Source organism: Jatropha curcas, chromosome 3 (assembly GCF_041381405.1).
Source record: "Jatropha curcas cultivar XTBG-Jc1 chromosome 3, XTBG_Jcur_1.0, whole genome shotgun sequence".
Lineage (NCBI taxonomy): Eukaryota > Viridiplantae > Streptophyta > Magnoliopsida > Malpighiales > Euphorbiaceae > Jatropha > Jatropha curcas.
Window position 1 is genome coordinate 3,346,464 of NC_143153.1, and position 18,224 is coordinate 3,364,687.

Below are 18,224 nucleotides of genomic sequence, written 5' to 3' on the forward strand. Positions count from 1 at the left end.
TAGGTATTTATATCAAGTATTTTCACTTAATTTTTTTAGGTTATAACCGAGTGTTTCCGAGAATCTATTTATTCGGGTTAAATTAATTGAATAAGTTAGATTTTTTCTAGTCAGGGAAAAAAAAAAAAACAGCGATTCAAATCTTGGTCTAGAATAATTTTTAAGACACCTTTAACCATTTTGACTCCTCCTTTTTTCATAATATTATTTTAATAAATTTTTATAGTAATTTGCCCCTTTTTTATAAATCGTCTCTGCTCCTGGAATGTTTTATTATAATAAAATAAGTTAGTTTGATAAAAAAAAAAAAATTGTTTTGTTGTTTTATTTCCTCTTTTCTGATAATTTGTTTGGAAGGAGTCTCTCTATCCCTTGTTCAAATTAAAGAAGTACTAATTTCTCTTCTCATGTATAGACGTCCTGAAATTGGAATTAAGGATATAAACATCTTGTGACAGTCGAAATTTTTGTTAATAAGATTGAGGTAATTATAAATTTGGTTTCTAGCTTTTAAATTTTTATAATTTGGTATTTAGAAGAAATATTTTTATATTTAAATGTCTAAAATATAAAAGTTTTTTATCACAAAATGACTAGCATGGCAATCGTTTCACCACTTGTTGAGATGGAATTGGAACTCTTAGTTGGACTATTTAGTATTTACACGTGAAAAACACTTTATTAAAAAAAAAAAAAAAACATAAATGCCCCATTGTGAAAATTGGCAAAGAGAATCTAATTCTTCAAGAAAAGAGTTTGACTAATAAAAGATAAGATAAAATTGATTGGCTAAGAGTTTCATTATAAAAAGAGTTTTCTGATCAGGTCAACATTTTAGATTAATTATGTTAATTGAAGATTTGAAGTTGTTTAGCTGTGATTATTATTTATCAATATCAATGTTTTAATTGGGTATGTTCATGAGCTTGGGACCGTATTTGGATCCGAGACATCGAGCCCATCGAGGCCGACGTGGCCTAGTCGTTAGCCGTACGTGATGACGTGTTGCAAAATGTGCATGTGGACAGGACAGTGGAACTACCTTGTACTTGTACAATGTACATGTAATTCTAAAGTTTTGAACTTTTCCAATATTATTAAATTCTTTTTAATTTTCGAAAAAATATTATTTTAATCCATTTTGTCCATTTGTCGTTTCAGATTTGGGAGGGTAACATATTCAAACTTCCAAAGGGTGAGTCCACGTAGGAAAGAGAAAAGGAAACAAAAATTCATAAAATATAAAAATAATGAAATTTAAATATTTTTTAATCATTTACAGTTAAAAAGATAGGTTTTTAGTTTTTAGTTTCTCTCGTGTCGATGACGCTGATTTCTCGGCAATGTCGCTCTTCTCCAAATTTCCATGCCGGAGCGATATTGATCCTCCTACAGGCGTAAGCCACCCCTTCCTTTTCTTCTCTTCTCCTCTATTTTTTCCACTTTCAAAAAAATCGAAGTCAATGTCCCTTCTCTTACGTTTGGATCCTGGCAATCAATTATTCTCTTCCATGCACCAGGAATGGCAGCTCAGGAGCTCAACAGAACCAGACTCAATGAATGGAGAAATATAGAGAGAGAAAGAGTAGTCGTAAAGAGGTTTTTTTTTTATAAAAATACAAAACACCATAAAAAAGCAGATACGTAGTTTTTGCACCTTTTTCCTTTCCAAATTACAGGTATTTTGTTAATACGAGCTGGATTTTGATCTTTTTAGGTCTCATGTACATAATGTTAATTGGAGATCGTGCGATATTGGATGGATTGGCTTTTACTGATTCCCATAAAATTAATTTTGCCGTTTGGATCTGCGATATTTGTGATTGTGAATGTAGTTAGTGTGGTTGGAAACAAGGAAATGGAAGTCTGATTGGGTATAGAACAGATGCATACCTCAAGTTTTTCATTTCGGTTTTTGAAGTTCCAATTGTTTATTGTACATTGAATTTTTAAAATAGAGGGGATTTTTTTAATTGTGTAAAGGTTTGGGGTTTGATTTAGATTGGAGTTGGTACTAGCTTGCAAGCACTCTGTCCACATTGATTTGATTTGATTGTGAACTTAGGAACTGTGTTTATGGTTTGATAATGGCCATTACAGTATGGAGGTATATTTGATATTATGAAAGTTGAATCCCGTTGCTACGGTGTATTAAAATTGAATTTGAATTCGTGTTGGGGAGATAAGGAGCTGGTTCGTTCTGTGTTCTTGATTTTCTGGTTGCAGAGGTTAATTAATAGTGCCTTAAATTGGAAGAGCAATGTTCTTATCCTTTTAATATAATTATTAAATATCGCAAAAAAATCTGCGGATTCAGCAAACAGAGAAGTATCTAGTCCCTGCAGTCAATGGGTCCAATAACAGGGATCAGCACCTTTTGTCCCCAAGATAGGAAAAATGCACATAATATATCTGTGCAGACGGGCGAGGAATTTTCTATGCAATTCCTCCAGGATCGTGTGACCACTAGAGGAATTCCCCATCCCCCTCCACTCAGTCCAGCTCAAAATTGTGAAAACAGAGTTGCACATATTGATGATCAAAACTATCAACGGGGATATGAGGATCTTGCCAGTATACTTGGGTTGAGGAGAATGGATTCTGAATCTGCTGATGATATTTCTAATTTTGTGTCTGCAAAAGGTTCTTTAAGAGAGACTGAAAGCGGGGCTTATGTTGACAAACTAAAAAGGCTGAACGTGGAAGATGGAGATAGTATACATAGATCAGGAAAGGCTTTTGGAGAATTGAGTTGTGATAGGAGTGCTGGCTTGGGTTCATCTGCTTCAGCTGTTCATGCAATAGAATCCCCTTCTTTTAATAATTTTGATGGGCCAAGTAATTTGGATAGATCTCAACCAGGAAAGATGAAGTTCCTTTGCAGTTCTGGAGGGAAAATTTTGCCAAGGCCTAGTGATGGGAAGCTCAGATATGTGGGAGGAGAAACCCGCATTATCTCCATTTCTAAGAATCTTACATGGGAAGAACTTGTCATGAAAACGAAATGTATTTGCAACCAACCTCACTCCATCAGGTATCAACTTCCAGGTGAGGATCTTGATGCTCTTATATCAGTTTCTTCTGATGAAGACCTTCAAAACATGATAGAGGAATACCATGGGCTTGAAAAGCTCGGAGGTTCTCAAAGGCTCCGAATATTTTTGATTCCTTTGTGTGAATGTGAAAAGTCATCACCTTTTGAGGCAACTACCATCCAACAAAATAGCCCCAGTTACCAGTTTGTTGTTGCTGTAAATGGCATCTTAGATACTACTCCTAAGAAAAACTCAGGTGGGGATTGTTCAACTAGTGAAGCCAGTCAACCGGAAAGTATTTTGGATTGCAATTCAGGCTTTCGTAAACATTCTCCATCTCCTTTTTCTCCTTTGGAGATGAAAAATGGTTTGAGTGCATTTTTTCCTCCTAAATTTTCAAATGAATCCCCCAGATCTCCCCATCAGTCTCCTCCTATTTCTCCAATTCCTCTACAGCATCAAGATTCTGCGAATTCTCACAAAAAATTGCATTGTAATAACTCCAGTGTCGAGAACAGTAATTCCTGTGCCTCTGCTCAGTTTCCACCTGATAATTGTAGCATGAACCAACCCTCTCAGGGTCTAGGTGCTTTCATGAATCATTGTCATCCCTATGTTGATGTTGTTCAGTCACACCAACAACATGGGGTGCAATCCCACAATCATAACCTTGACAAACAACTTGCAACCCCTTGGGCTTTTAATTTGAGGGAAGGTAGTTTTGATGATTTATATTTCGAGAGGCTTATGCATAAGGAAAGGGCATTCCATTCTGAGAAGCCTTTCTTGGGCATGGAAGATCCTACAGGCCTATCAGCATCTATGAACTCCATTGATTCTCATTATGGCATGCCACATGCCTTTTCTGATTCAAAACTACAAGAGCATGGGGGTTTGTCTGCCTACTGTTCTCAAGAGGGAATGAGTCCATCATCTCCCTTGAACTTTGCCAAGACTCAGTTATCTTCACTAGTCTCAAGTTCTTCACAAGAAAAGCTAGTGCAACTGCATGAGAACAATAATGTTGTCAATCCTACTCTGCAAAATAAGTTATCAGACATTGAGTCTACTAAGTCGTGCAGCAGGTTGGATTTGCTCAATTTTTCTTCATGCTCAGAATCAACAGGAAGGGATAAACCTATTCAGAAAGCTACTGTCGATGCTGATGACCAATGCCAAATTACAAGCCATTGTGAGGAATACTTGTTAAGTTCAGAAATGATGAATGCATTTGACAGAAGTAATCCAGGTTTTCATCAAAGTGAAAAGCCTTTTGTGGAGAAATTACGAGCTGCTGGTACTGAATATGAGAGCAAATTTGAAGATAGGCTCACTGCATCACCGGGCATTAATTCCAAATCTTCTGTAAATGACTTCATGGAGCACTCCCACAACTACCAAGCCCCTTCTAATCTCCTACTGATGGACCAGGGGAATGATTATAATCAGTATTGTAGTTTGAAAGGAGAACTGAATAGTGAACAAGGAAGCCACATAACAAAGACTGGCAGGCTAGATGTTGAGGAGTTATTTAGCATTTGTCAACTGCAGCCTCACAGTGAAATTTCGTCAGTTGATCTTGTGTCTGGGGCATTAAACCATCAATTTTTTCATGAATCATCACGAGTTCAACCTATTGAAAGCCAGAATATGGATAACAAAGACTCCTTGCTACTAAGCCCTAAAATCCCATCTAGCTTCTGTGAAGATTCCTGTCCAAATACAAACGCAAATGACTTGCATTGCAAAACTAATAATGTTACGAAGGATGCGTTATTTGAAAGAAAGGTTTCTCACCTTGTTGAGAACTATGGAAGTTACCTTGATCAAAAGGTTGAGCAGTTGGGTTTTGGAGGACCTGCTTATGATAAGTCAAATATTGGGGATCTTATGTTGGCTCAGATAAAATCATTAAGTAAAAATCAATATCAAAATCTATGGGAACCATTAGTTACTGGGGAAGCTGCTACACCTCTTACTGCTCAATCTTCTGATGCAGTTCCACATGTTGCCAATCTTGTCAGTGATGATTTTAGATCAACTACAATAACTGAGGCAGAAAGCATTATGCCACATGTTGCTGTGTATGTCACTGATCCAACAACTAGTGACTTTGTGGCTCCTAGCTCAAGAGGGTCAGACAGTATCATCCCACATGTTCAGCCACCTGTTGCCAATCCAACCAACAGTGATTTTATATCGCCTATTGCAACAGTAGATGAAAGTATCATGCAAGAAACTGAATTTGAGGTAAAAATTGCTGTTTTTTTGGTGTGTGTAGTTTCTAGTTTTATTCTTTAAATATTTACTTCTAGTCTTAATTTGCAGCTTGGGTTTGTTTACAGGACATAAATGATGATGATGGAAATAAGGATACATCTATTAGTGACGCAGTGATGGCTGAAATGGAAGCCAGCATATATGGCTTGCAGGTTATGCTCTAGTTGTTAATTACAGTTTTTCTGTTTTTAATATATTTATTTGCAAAAGTACAAATTCTCACGCTTGAAACAATTATATTTGTGCTGAATTTTGACTCTCTCATCACAAGATTACACATAAATATTTAATTTGAAATTAAAGTTGCATCCTAGGAAGTAGTAACTGAAAATTTTTAGCGATAGAATTAGATAAACTGCTTAATTTTGATATGTTCTTCCTGTCTATACCAAGTCATACATAACTTTATCAACTTGGCTGTTTCCCATAGCGCATGACAACTATTGCCAAAAGAAATTAAAAACTACATATCCTTCTTTTTTATTGTCTAACAACAGGGGATTTTTCACCTATAAATTGGCTACTGGATCTCTGTGAAAATAGGCTGTAGTGGATGGAGCATGGTTGACAAGTTTTTTTGTGCAACTTCCTTGATGTGTTGATGAAGTCATATTGGCTCCTACGATTATGGGGCATTTTATTGCACATCCTATGTGATTCTGAATCTCTGGATCGTATATGTTAGCCCTTTCTCTCTTTATGTTTTGCATGTAGTTATCATTTTTAAGTTAAGATAGGCCTACAGTTGGAAGCCTATTTTTATTTATGACAAACTGGGGCAGTGTTTTGACTTCATCTTATGATGCAAGTTCAATTTATACATTTGCTGGTTAGATGAGTACCCAGTACATTTTATCTTTTGTTGAAATCCTAGCTCTGCGGCATTTGTCATTATTCAGCATTTTGAGTCATCAAAAATGTGCAATATTTTGCTTTATTTCTCTTTTACATTTATGTTTAGTTGATTTAACTGAAGTTTCCTAACATTGGTATGCAGATTATAAAGAATGCTGATCTTGAAGAACTAATAGAATTAGGATCTGGTACTTATGGCACTGTCTACCATGGAAAATGGCGGGGAACAGATGTTGCCATTAAAAGAATTAAAAAGAGCTGCTTTTCAGGGAGATCGTCAGAGCAAGAACGTTTGGTAAGTTTCTACTATATATTTCTTATAAGTGTTCCTAGTAACAAATATGGATAGCATTTTCCTATGTGTACAGCCACTGAGACTGAAGTGTGGGAGAACATTGTATGGATTAGTAAATGTTCTAAAGCATATGTCTATAGTCTGATTTCTGAAGAAATGTTGTTTCCATCTGCTTTCAGTTTCGCAGGTGTTTGATGTTGATTTTAAGATATGTGGGACTTGCATGCCAGTTAAAACTTTAACAATCAAATTAGCCATTAGACCAGGAGAACAGTTGTTGAATATTATCAGTAGCGGAGATTATTTATCTGGTCATTCTTCTTGTTATCTGACATGAAGATTTGCCCTGCCATTGTGCTGCCATCTCTTTTGCACTTTCAAAGATCTAATTTATGTGTTCACATTATAATTATGCTTTCTTATCTTAGTTATGGTTGTGATAATTATCTTGATATGCTCCAAAAGTATTTTTGTGGAAAGACTTTATAAAATGTAAAAAGTTGTGAATTGTCCTTGTTCACAAATTTTGACTACACAAACAAAGGAGCAAACAAATTTTTTAGGATCATGAGCTCCCTAAAATTTCGGAACATAGGTAGCACATAACCATAATGGAGAATGAGGGAAGAACAAAACATCTGATTAATTGAACCGTGCTGGTGTTTAGGAAATTACTGATTTATGAACTTGTTTTAATAAGTAATTGATTTGAGTATATCTGGTATTTAGTGGAGAGAAACCAAGAGGAGAAAGGATGAGGAATTCATTGTCACTTTGAGTATGGTCTTCTATATGGATTTTGCTTTTTAATTATTCAGTCTTATATAAAATTGATGGTTCATTGATTGAGCAGACAAAAGACTTTTGGAGGGAAGCACAGATACTCTCAAATCTTCACCATCCAAATGTGGTTGCATTTTATGGGGTAGTTCCAGATGGGGCTGGAGGAACCTTAGCAACTGTAACTGAATATATGGTGAATGGATCGCTTAGACATGTCCTACTCAAGAAGGATAGGTAATTCAATCTGTTTTATTGTGCATCTGCATCTTCTAGTTATACTTGTAATTTCATGGCCTTGTTTTTGTTTTATGCAGATCACTTGATCATCGTAAGAAGCTCATAATTGCCATGGATGCAGCTTTTGGCATGGAATACTTGCACTCAAAAAATATTGTCCACTTTGATCTGAAGTGTGACAATTTGCTCGTCAATCTAAGGGATCCCCTACGACCCATATGCAAAGTAAACAGTTCAAATCCTACTGCCAACTCAGTTGATTCAAAGGATATAAAAATAAAGACTATGACTATGAGAGGCTAACGAAACAAAAAAAAACCATAACTTCTATGCAATAATAATTGTGAATTTCTAGATGTTCCTACACAAGGTGCACTTCAGTTAGGATTTTCTGATTTCAAGTATTGAATATTCCTTTTTTCCCCCTTATTTTCAGGTTGGTGATTTTGGACTCTCGAGAATCAAACACAATACTCTTGTATCTGGTGGTGTGCGAGGGACCCTTCCATGGATGGCACCAGAATTGTTGAACGGAAGCAGCAGTCGGGTATCTGAGAAGGTTAGTTGATCCTCATCGTTCTATGTCTTGCTAATATGAATCCAGTTATATGGCAATCATGATAGTGGTATTTTGTTGGCCAGATTGATGTTTTCTCATTTGGCATTTCATTGTGGGAGATCTTGACTGGGGAGGAACCTTATGCAGATATGCATTGTGGTGCAATCATTGGTAAGTGTGTGTCTAAACCTAGTATTGATTCTTCATTGGAAATCTACATATGCAGTGGTGGAAAAGACATTTTGCTTTTCCTTGTACATTCATTAGGAAATAGAATCACCATTGCTCTATCAGTACCAAATGACAATGATAAAAATTGCAGTGGAATCTTTTTCTTGTATCAAAGTTGTTATGGTCTGTATAGAGGCTAAAATATTGGATAAGAATTTAAACTTGCCTAATTTTTTTCAATTGGTTCAAATAGAACCATAAAAAATTTAAAGGTTGCATCCTAATTAGGAAAATACCTTTTTTGCCTATTATTTCTTTTTTTACTAAATCAGTAAATATTTTTTAGTTTTAAATAATCAAAAAGTTGTCTTATCTTTTTAACTGTTATATAGATGTATATACTCATCACTGAAACCAGTAAATCGAAGCAAATTCATAGCTAAAAACCAACAAAAAAAGTAGAAACAAAATATATAAAAAAAATGAAGCCACCCCATCTAATTCATGGTTTTGCGTAAATGGACAAACACACGCACTAGGATTAATAAATCAATCCTAATTGCTATCCTCTTTCAATAAGATCACGGCCATACACAGAGTATTACTAACCGTGGCGAGTCCTCTTAAGTTAAAAGATTGGGTTTAGCAATCATCTTCACATTATTGAACTGGGCAAAAACCTGATGGTGCTTCACATAATTACTAGATCCAGTTCTTCTCTTCAGCAAATTGAGCTGTGTTATGTTGCATAGAGGTTGGTGATGGACATATCAGTGGCCAGAATTTGGATTGGATGATCCATGCAGTGCAGTAGGAGTTTGTAGACTTCTTAAATCTCTTTCTCTTGGTTTCTTTTTGTTTTCATGCATTGATCTTCTCTCTGTTTGATGTGTTTTCTGTGTTAGATAACCCTTTTTTTTTTTTGTTTGGTTGTTTGTTTATATTCTTGTTTGTTTGTTGAATTTTATTGAAGGCGGGATAGTGAAAAATGTTCTTCGACCTCCTATTCCGGAAAGTTGTGACCCCGAGTGGAGGAAGTTGATGGAACAGTGCTGGTCACCTGACCCTGATTCTCGGCCATCATTTACTGAGATAACAAATAGGCTTCGAGCTATGTCTATGGTGCTTCAGGCAAAGGGACAAAATATTCAGACAAGACCAATGAAGCCAAAAGTACCAACGAATCAATAGTGTACATAAGGGCAGCTCTTTCTATCTTCAAGCACCGGGATTGGCTAATTCTCTCTTGTATAGAAGCCCCGTGGTGTAAAGATGAGAACTTTTGATGGTGAGCATGAGTATATATAGTTTATAGATTTACTGTTGATTGTGATTTCTGACCTTTGATAATGAAATATCTTCATTTGTTTATTCTTTTGTAATAGAAGTACCTGCACTGAAATATCTCCATTAAAACTCCCAGGTGATCTGCATGTAGTTTTTATATTTTTACCCATGTTTGCAATGTTCTCTCATTAGAAAGAACCTGCAAATCTGGAGTTTTAAGTACTCAAAACTATTATTGGATTCTAAATGATATCTGTTATTAACTTGTTTGTAAATATAGCCTGGTGGAATACCCACCCTAAAACAAGGAAATAAAGTGTCTATTTGATAAAAGTAACTGTTTGATAGCCGTTAGCTGTTTTAATAGTATTTAGCTGTTAGCTATTTGAGCAGCTTTTTATGCTTAACGTCGTACGAGTCAACTTTTACAAATACTATTTTAACCTCTAAAAATTAGTTTAAACATTATATTAATTAAAACGTTAAAAGCTACTTAAAAAGCTGTTACTAACCACAGCTAAAGTGAGAAATTAGATGCTAATTTTCAACTAATTGGAAATAAATAAAAAAATTTGCCAGCCAGCCATAACAATATCAATGAAACTTCAGTTACAGTGACTCGGTCTAGATTTTCCTTGTATGAATCTCTTGTAACTTAAGGTAAGAAAGTATTTGGTGTGCTAATACTACTCCCCTTACTCCAAAACCTGCTTGTCCTCAAGCGTGAATCGTGGAGAAAGTTCTTTCAGAGATGCAGACAGATGGTTGTTTATTTATATCTTTTACTTAGAAAAATTCTCCATTATTGATTAGTATATGTTTTTTTGGTTTAGATTCGAAGAGAAGCTAACATGGCTATTTACTTTTTCGTTGGAGTGATTATTTCTCTTGCTCGTTTTCAGAGATTTGAAAGACCGTCTATCATTGCATTGAAGCTATATTGCTTTTTGATTTAATTAAATAAAGCTTCGAGCTCCTTTTCTCAAGTGAAAAAACCCTAATCATTTAAATATTTTTAAAAATAAGTAAATAAAATAATAAATAAACAGGAAAGCCATCTGTGGAATTATAAATGGTTGACCGTTGACCACGAGTTTTCGCTTTCTTTTTTTTTTTCAGGAAAAAGCAAGTATTAGTCAGTTTGACTTCCAATTTTTCTGTTCTAAAAAAGTCAATTTGACGTCCAAGGGTGTTTCACACTTAACACGCTAGGGCCATTACTTCCAAGGCTGCCCTAACCAAAAAAAGCAAGAGAGCTTTTTTTTTTAATAACAAGTGCTATTTGTTTAATGTTTACGTACCACGAAGAATAGTTTTGTTTCACTTTATGTACCACAAAATCAAATTATACAAGGATTAAAAAAAAATCATTATACGAGTTTAATTTTAGAAAAAAGTAGTTATAATTTACTAATACCCTTTTATTAAAATTTTAAAGAGAGAAAAACATTTTTATAAATATTAATGTACTATATATATACAGAGAAGTAAAGAGTGCCATAAAATAAAAAATTACAAATTATTGAAAAATTTTTATTATATTATTTGGATATACAAGAGTGTTAAATTTTAAAAGCTTGACTTCTTGCAAATTTAATTAGGGATTAAAAAAATTTTAGTTAAATTCTCAGAAAAAAAATATTAGTTAAGGATAAAAAATTTTAAGCTAGCATTATCAAATTTTGCACAAATAAATTGATAAAGGAAAAATTTTAAAAAGTTGTTACAAGAGGCGTGGGAATGAGAAACTCAATTAATACCTAACGTTAGGCCTCTTTCTTGAGTTAGTTTGGTTTGATTTAAATATAATAATTAAATCAAATTTAAAGTGGAGATTTGAAAAATTCAAAATTAAATCAAATCATAAAAATTTCAAAACAAATTAAATTTTTATTAACAGTTTGATTTAGTTTGATTTGAAAAAAGATAAGTTAAACTTCCTTAGTCATATAGTTAATGAGAAAAAAAAATGATTAACATTATACTAAATATGAAAAATGAATTAATACAAATCATGACATAGAATACACATGATTTTAAGTAGTTATAAAAAAGATTTTAATTAATTTTTTTTACATTTATTCTGAGTATGGTATAAAAATAATATATATTCAATAAAACGTTAGCGAATCAATTTATAAATATAAAATATAAAATTTGATTTATTTTTATATTTATTACTAAAAAATTATAAAAACTCTAATTCTACACATAATATATACTAAATCTATTTTCATAAATTTTTAACGTTTAAACTTTTTATAAAATTATTATTTAATTACTATCCAATATAAATTAATCGACCCAAAAGAAATTTTTATACAAAATTAAATTGAATTATTTATCATTTAAAAGTTTAAATATTTAAATATATACACGGTTTGAGAGGTTTTGGTAAACTAAATTAGAAGCTCAATTTTAACTTTTACAAAATCAACTCAAACCATTAATTTTTGAAATCACAATTTTTAATCGGTTTGGATTTGCGGGTTTGAGCGGTTTGACGAATACCCCTACCTAACGCCTATTTTGGAAAACGTGGAGCACTGTCTCTGTCTTTTCTCCGAAATCTCCAAAGAAACATCGCTACTACTTGCTGACTATTCCTATTCAGGTTTCTTTCACTTAAGCGATAGGGTCCACATGAATCTGTCCAATCCAAGACAACCTCTGCTTATTTATATCAGCATGCATTATTTTCCAAAGTACACGATTTTTCCGTAACATTGTCGCTTTTAACTGAGAAACACAGAAATGGAGAAGGCAGGGAACAGACAGAAAGTTCTTCTCGGTCATCTGCAGCCCAATTCTTCTTCTTCGTTTCTTTCTCATACCCAGAAGTCATCCTCTCTTTCTGTAAGCTTATTTTGATCCATTATGGTCTTTTTTTGACGTGTGTTTTGTGTTTAATCAATTTTTTTTTTTCTGTTTTGAACTAAAAAAGTGTTTTCTTTGAAGTGAAAATTTTAATTATTCTTGATTGTAATTACAGGGGTTAGATAATTAACCTTGATTTTAATCATGGGTTGATTGTTTTGAATTAATTGTGTTATGTTTCCTATGATTTATGGTCCAAAAGGAACCAACTTATGCAAAATCTCATTCGGAGGAGACTTTAATCTCAGTATCATTTAGAGAAACTTCTTACAGAAGATTAAAAAATGAAATATCTTCTATTTCGTTGATTTGTATAACAGACATCAACTTGTCTCGTGTTATGTCCTGTATAGATAACGGGTCTTTGGGCAGTTTAATTTGCTACTATGTTTTGATTTTATTTTTGGGATATGTTGTTACTTTATTACAATGTTTCATTTGTTCTGGAAGTTGAATCTTTGTTTTTCCTATCATTGTTGCTGATTTTATTTGTTAGACTTCAATTTGTGCTGCTGGAAATGGTGCTGCGTATCGCAGGACAGCTGTTTCTGGTGATGATGTTGTGATCGTAGCGTAAGTTTCTTGATTTTTGAAGAAAAATGTTTATCTATATAATATATATATATATATATATATATATATATATATATATATATATTATATTCTCTGCCTTTTTTTGACATCCTTTTCTCTGTTATACGTGCCTAATGTAAACAGTGCTTATCGTACTGCCATTTGCAAAGCCAAGAAAGGTGGTTTCAAAGATACGCTTCCTGATGACCTTATTGGCTCAGTTTTGAAGGTTAGATGTCTGAAGCCTGAGTTGTCTTTGATATTTTAGGTTCTAAGAAGATTCTGAAAAGAATGGTTCTGCTTTTGTTATTAAGAAATTGAGTTTCTACCTTAACAAATTCGAGAACTTCGTTGTAGGCACTAATAGAGAAAACAAATGTTAATCCAAGTGAAGTAGGGGACATAGTTGTTGGTACAGTTCTAGCTCCTGGCTCATTAAGGGCAATTGAATGCAGGATGGGAGCTTTCTATGCTGGTTTTCCTGGTATGATTTTCGTTTACTTCTCTCGCTGCTTAGCTATTTTAAGTTCTTTTATCAATAATTGGATTCCACATAATGTATTCGTTTTCATATAACTGAAAATGTACCTGCCTGCCCGTTCAAATTGCTGGCATTAACAAAATTTTGGATTGGTTGAGAAAGTTAATGTTAAACACAAGAATTATATGTTTTCTGGTTAGAAAAGGAACACCGGAACGTTTTTCTACAAATAATGCTCTTCAGAGTTTTTCCCCTTTAAGTATTATTGCTCTCTTTCAACCAGAAACGGTGCCCATCAGAACAGTCAACAGGCAATGCTCATCTGGTCTGCAGGCAGTTGCTGATGTTGCTGCTTCCATAAAAGCTGGATTTTATGACATTGGTAACAGTGATACTGAATTATGTGTTTCTCACTTTATCTTGATCACCTTCACTGTGCTTGACTTTTTCTTGTTCTTTCCAACACTAGGCATTGGAGCTGGGTTGGAAAGCATGACAGTGGATAAAATTGACATCGTTAGCCAAGTTAACCCAAAAGTAATTCCACAAACTTTGTTTTCCTGAAGGACTAATTAATCTCTGAATTGTTTTCCTAAACTTTATTAATGTTTTTAACAGGTAGAAATCTTTGCACAAGCCCGAGATTGTCTTCTTCCTATGGGTATCACTTCTGAAAATGTTGCACAGCGTTATGGTATAACACGGCTAGAGCAAGACCAGGCCGCTGTAAGCTCTATAAAACTTTAAACATGGCATGATCTTTTTATGCAGACATAATGTAACTTAGTCTTGACTTGTTATCTTTATAAAAGGTTGAATCTCATAGGAAAGCAGCTGCTGCAACAGCATCTGGTAAATTCAAAGATGAGATCGTACCAGTTTCTACAAAGGTAAATACATAAAATGAATGATAATGAGGTTCCATCTTCTTTTTCTTCTTCTTCCTCATGTTTTGTGTGTGATGGCTTCTGAAGATTGTAGACCCCAAAACTGGTGAACAGAAGTCTGTCACAATTTCAGTGGATGACGGAATTCGACCAACAACGAACATTGCAGATCTTTCCATGCTGAAGCCTGCATTCAAAAAGGATGGGTGCACAACTGCTGGTATTTAATATTTCCAGTTAATATCTTCTACCTAAGGAACCTACAATTGAAATCTGACTGTAGTGCCATCTTAGGTAATGCTAGCCAGGTGAGTGATGGTGCTGGTGCTGTCCTCCTTATGAAAAGAAGTGTAGCTTTGAAGAAGGGACTTCCAATTCTTGGTGTTTTCAGGTACTTGCCTTTCGTGGACAAGGATAAGTCTAGCAACGGATCATTGCCTGCTCCTAATTGTATTATACTTGATCATAAACTATACCATGACTATCTCTATTTGACAAAAGAATACGTATTTACTATTTTCTGCATCAATTAATTCCATTTCTTTTACATCTGGTTTTGATATAGTCATACAATTACTGGGTATTGTGGAATGCTTTATTTCAAGAATAAATAGAAAACAGAGAGAAGATGATTATATAGTCAGTCTCTGTCAGTCTCAATATTGATAACCCAATATCAGTAGAGAAATGTGAAGTATACTGCTAGCATGTTCATATCATTTTGGATTTGAGAAAGGGGGTCAATTTATGATCGAAATTGAGAATAAATCCGCATGCAAGGATAATAAGATGAATTACTCACTTTTTCTTGCAGGAGTTTTGCTGCTGTTGGTGTGGATCCAGCTGTGATGGGAGTAGGCCCAGCTTATGCAATTCCTGCTGCAGTGAAGGCTGCTGGACTAGAACTTAATGATATTAGCCTGTTTGAAATTAATGAGGTAATGAATGATTTCTTATAATTTTAGTGGTATTATTAGCAAAAGTGTAAGATTGGAGTTAAGGAACCTATTGTTCTTTGTTCAGGCATTTGCATCTCAATACGTTTATTGTATTAAGAAATTGGGGCTTGATCCAGAAAAGGTTAATGTCAATGGTGGTGCACTTGCACTCGGGCATCCTTTGGGCGCTACAGGTACTTGCAGTGATGCCTTTTCTGATGGTTTATGAGATCTTATGATTTTTGCCAATACATATTACCTGCCAAGAATTCAACAAGACATGTTGGATCATGCATGATAGGCTCTATAATAATAATAATAATAATAATAATAATAATAATAATAAAATCAATCCAAGAATAGCAGAAACAAAAAACAAAACAATAAGACATAAATTTGGCAGGGTTTAGCTTGATATTGAAATCATTTTTTCAGTTAATTGGCGATAATTGTAATGTGACCTGCTGCTTTTTGCATAGGTGCTCGCTGTGTTTCAACTATTTTGCATGAAATGAAACGTCGTGGGAAGGATTGCCGCTTTGGAGTAATCTCAATGTGCATAGGTCTCTCTCTCTTCTTTCTACATGCATATGCACACATACATATATACATACAATTTCATGTAATGTATCACAGTTGGTGAAACAAAGCAGGGTCAGGTCAACTAAATTGAATTCAGAAATTTTTTTTTCCTTTTTTTCTCTTCGATCTCTGATTATGCTCGAACTCAATATCTCCCTGCCCCTAGAAACGATTCTTTTACTGCTGAGCCAAAACTTATTGGTACAAATTAGTTGATCTTTGTAAATTTGGTCTGCTGTATATAGAATCTAGTAGGTTACAAGCATTTCCTTTGTGCAACTAGCGTAGGAAAGTATGCTTGAAGGAAGAAGATGAAAGAAAGTTAATAATTGGAATTCAACATGGCACAACTCTATTTGACTTCTGACATCCTCTAACTACTAGAAGTTTTTGAATATAACTGCAGGCTCAGGTATGGGGGCGGCTGCTGTTTTCGAAAGAGGAGATGGAGTCGATGAGCTTTCCAGCGCTTGAAAAGCTGAAAGTGACAACCTTTTATCAAAAGGATGCTCTTTAGACATTGGTGTTTTCTCACCTTGTTAAATTCTCCATTTATAGCTCTACAGATTATCAAATTAAAAAAAAAAAAAAAAAAAAAATACTAATATGGGTTGTCAATTCCTATTCAGTTTACAATTCCCTCCCTTTGTTTTTTTTTTTCACTTCAATTTCCTGATTTCATTGGGAATTTGTCAAAAACTAAGTCAGCAAAGTAAAATAATGAAACATGATATACGCTGGACCAAAATTTTGCTTTGACAAAAGATATTCATTAATCACTGTATAAAGAACTTTTAAGAAGGCCTATGGACCGAATTCAAACTCCAAGTATTAAAAGAATTCACTTTGAAACCAAAGAGAAACCAATTTATTTGAATGCAATTACAAACTCCAAGTATTAAAAGAATTAGCTTTAGCCCCGAATAATAAGTACTCCTAAATGAAAATCCTTTCCTACTAAACGTAGAACCTAGCTTAGCTTCGAAGATATGGAAGCACAGTTCTCGAAATCATTTGTGCAAGGATCCAATATGTTGCTTGTGTTGGATGTACAGCATCCCAAAAAATATATCTTGATGGGTTAGTGCATATGTGTTGGTTCTGATTGCATAGAGGTCCCATCTCCAATTGCCCAATTCCACAACAACCTTGAAGCGTTTCTTCAAAACCTTCAAATGAAAATAAAAATGAACATAACTTTGATAAACGATTAAACTATTAGCTAAAAAAAGTTAACTTTCTGAATAATTTTTCTTACCATATCTAGCAGGATTTTTAATCATGTCAATTAGTGGGTTGTACAAGTCAACATAAGCAACTTTGGCACCTCTAAGCACAGCTTGCAACCTCAAGATCAACGCTTGAAGCTTGTTGTTGTAGGCAATAGAGTCAGTATTCTGCTGCTGCACACATACACGTCGAAGCATGTATGGGCTTGGCATAAAACTACCAATTGTCACTTGTACCGGCAAACACCCAATCGGTGGCAGACCCGCCACTGCAATCCTCCGTGCTCCGGCATTAAATAGTCTCTGAACGGCAGATTCAAGTTCATGCAGCAGATAATCATGGTAGGCTGAAATAGAATACTGCAGTCTTCTCATAGGCAAGTCGTAAAAATTATCAATCAAGTCATTAGTCCCAATACTAATAACAAATATAGCATTATTCACTATATACTGAGCTCTCTGTTGACCAACCAAGGCCCTAATCCTTGCTAAAGCTTGATCAAAGTTATCCAACTGCGTTGCCATTCTTAATGCACTTGCTAAATTTGCTGTCATGTAATCTAATCCAGTGCCAGCAGAGGCGAAACTAACGCCTGTTAATAAGTCATGAGCGGTGACTTTAGGGTCATGATAAGCGGGCAAGACTTCTTTGAGGCCTAATGTGGATACCAAGTAATCAGTTGATAGTTTTCCATTGGAGAACCTTCCGGTGGCAACGTGGTTGGGAAAATCTTTGCCGTACGGTGCATGATCACCGCGAAAAATAGTGAAAAGGTGGTTGTTGTTGCCTGGATCAACCGTAGAGTCGCCGAATGCAAAAACAGCAGTTACGGCTGGTGATGCTGCTGTTACTGCAGGGATTAAAGATGGAAAAAAGAGGGGGAAAAGAGCAATGGACAAAAGAAGGTGGTGGTTTTAGTATTCATGGTTAGCTGGTGTTGCGAAAGTTGACGATTACTGGGTACTAGGATTATTGTATATATAGAGGTAGGTGTTAACATTCCAAGTTACAAAAAGAAAAGGATTAAAACATCGTGGGAATTTGTATGTCCAAACAGCTAGGACTTGGATAAAAGGTGATATTAAGTTTTCTAATAGGAATTGGAATGAATGGAAACTCCATAGAGTTAGGATTGATCTGTTTTTCTCAAGGAA

At 34.6% G+C, this 18,224-nt stretch overlaps 3 protein-coding genes across 6 annotated transcripts in view; 2 read left to right on the top strand and 1 right to left on the bottom strand.

The window, feature by feature from the left end:
- Window positions 1-1,286: 1,286 nt before the first annotated feature.
- On the top strand, window positions 1,287-9,586 carry LOC105644421 (kinase superfamily with octicosapeptide/Phox/Bem1p domain-containing protein). Of its 4 annotated transcripts, XM_020683407.3 has the most exons (10): window positions 1,297-1,397; window positions 1,521-1,599; window positions 1,718-5,285; window positions 5,381-5,467; window positions 6,313-6,465; window positions 7,319-7,482; window positions 7,563-7,710; window positions 7,922-8,044; window positions 8,128-8,215; window positions 9,189-9,586. In XM_020683407.3, the coding sequence occupies exons 3-10, from the start codon at window positions 2,349-2,351 to the stop codon at window positions 9,404-9,406; spliced, it is 3,918 nt and encodes a 1,305-aa protein (XP_020539066.1). In that variant the 5' UTR covers window positions 1,297-1,397; window positions 1,521-1,599; window positions 1,718-2,348; the 3' UTR covers window positions 9,407-9,586. The 4 variants fall into 4 exon arrangements, with proteins under 4 accessions (XP_020539065.1, XP_012085154.1, XP_020539066.1 ...); XM_020683406.3 differs by having other exon boundaries at window positions 1,287-1,599; XM_089719013.1 differs by having other exon boundaries at window positions 1,521-5,285.
- A 2,546-nt stretch (window positions 9,587-12,132) lies between these two features.
- On the top strand, window positions 12,133-16,500 carry LOC105644420 (3-ketoacyl CoA thiolase 1, peroxisomal). Its single transcript, XM_012229762.4, has 14 exons — window positions 12,133-12,358; window positions 12,876-12,952; window positions 13,097-13,181; window positions 13,310-13,436; window positions 13,717-13,815; window positions 13,903-13,970; window positions 14,052-14,159; window positions 14,246-14,323; window positions 14,408-14,540; window positions 14,615-14,711; window positions 15,135-15,258; window positions 15,344-15,452; window positions 15,738-15,821; window positions 16,247-16,500. Exons 1-14 carry the CDS (start codon window positions 12,257-12,259, stop codon window positions 16,312-16,314), a joined length of 1,359 nt encoding a protein of 452 aa, XP_012085152.1. The 5' UTR covers window positions 12,133-12,256; the 3' UTR covers window positions 16,315-16,500.
- An 82-nt stretch (window positions 16,501-16,582) lies between these two features.
- Window positions 16,583-18,224, bottom strand: part of LOC105644939 (GDSL esterase/lipase At2g40250-like) — a 1,728-nt gene continuing 86 nt past the window's right edge. Inside the window, 3 exon segments of the mRNA XM_012230449.4 lie at window positions 16,583-17,009; window positions 17,099-17,936; window positions 17,939-18,224. The exon segment at window positions 17,939-18,224 is cut by the window's right edge and continues 86 nt beyond it. Of these exon segments, the coding sequence (XP_012085839.2) occupies window positions 16,816-17,009; window positions 17,099-17,936; window positions 17,939-18,070 (1,164 nt within the window). The 5' untranslated portion in view covers window positions 18,071-18,224 and the 3' untranslated portion in view covers window positions 16,583-16,815.

What these genes read in the sequence shown, in the direction of transcription:
- LOC105644421 (XM_012229764.4), top strand. Translation starts at nt 2,349, where the DNA reads ATGGGTCCAATAACAGGGATCAGCACCTTTTGTCCCCAAGATAGGAAA. An exon ending in TGCAAGAAACTGAATTTGAG is followed by an intron (nt 5,286 to 5,380) that starts GTAAAAATTGCT and finishes GTTTGTTTACAG; the next exon opens with GACATAAATGATGATGATGG. An exon ending in GTCCTACTCAAGAAGGATAG is followed by an intron (nt 7,483 to 7,562) that starts GTAATTCAATCT and finishes TGTTTTATGCAG; the next exon opens with ATCACTTGATCATCGTAAGA.
- LOC105644420 (XM_012229762.4), top strand. Translation starts at nt 12,257, where the DNA reads ATGGAGAAGGCAGGGAACAGACAGAAAGTTCTTCTCGGTCATCTGCAG. An exon ending in TCGTACCAGTTTCTACAAAG is followed by an intron (nt 14,324 to 14,407) that starts GTAAATACATAA and finishes TGGCTTCTGAAG; the next exon opens with ATTGTAGACCCCAAAACTGG. An exon ending in AGTAATCTCAATGTGCATAG is followed by an intron (nt 15,822 to 16,246) that starts GTCTCTCTCTCT and finishes ATATAACTGCAG; the next exon opens with GCTCAGGTATGGGGGCGGCT.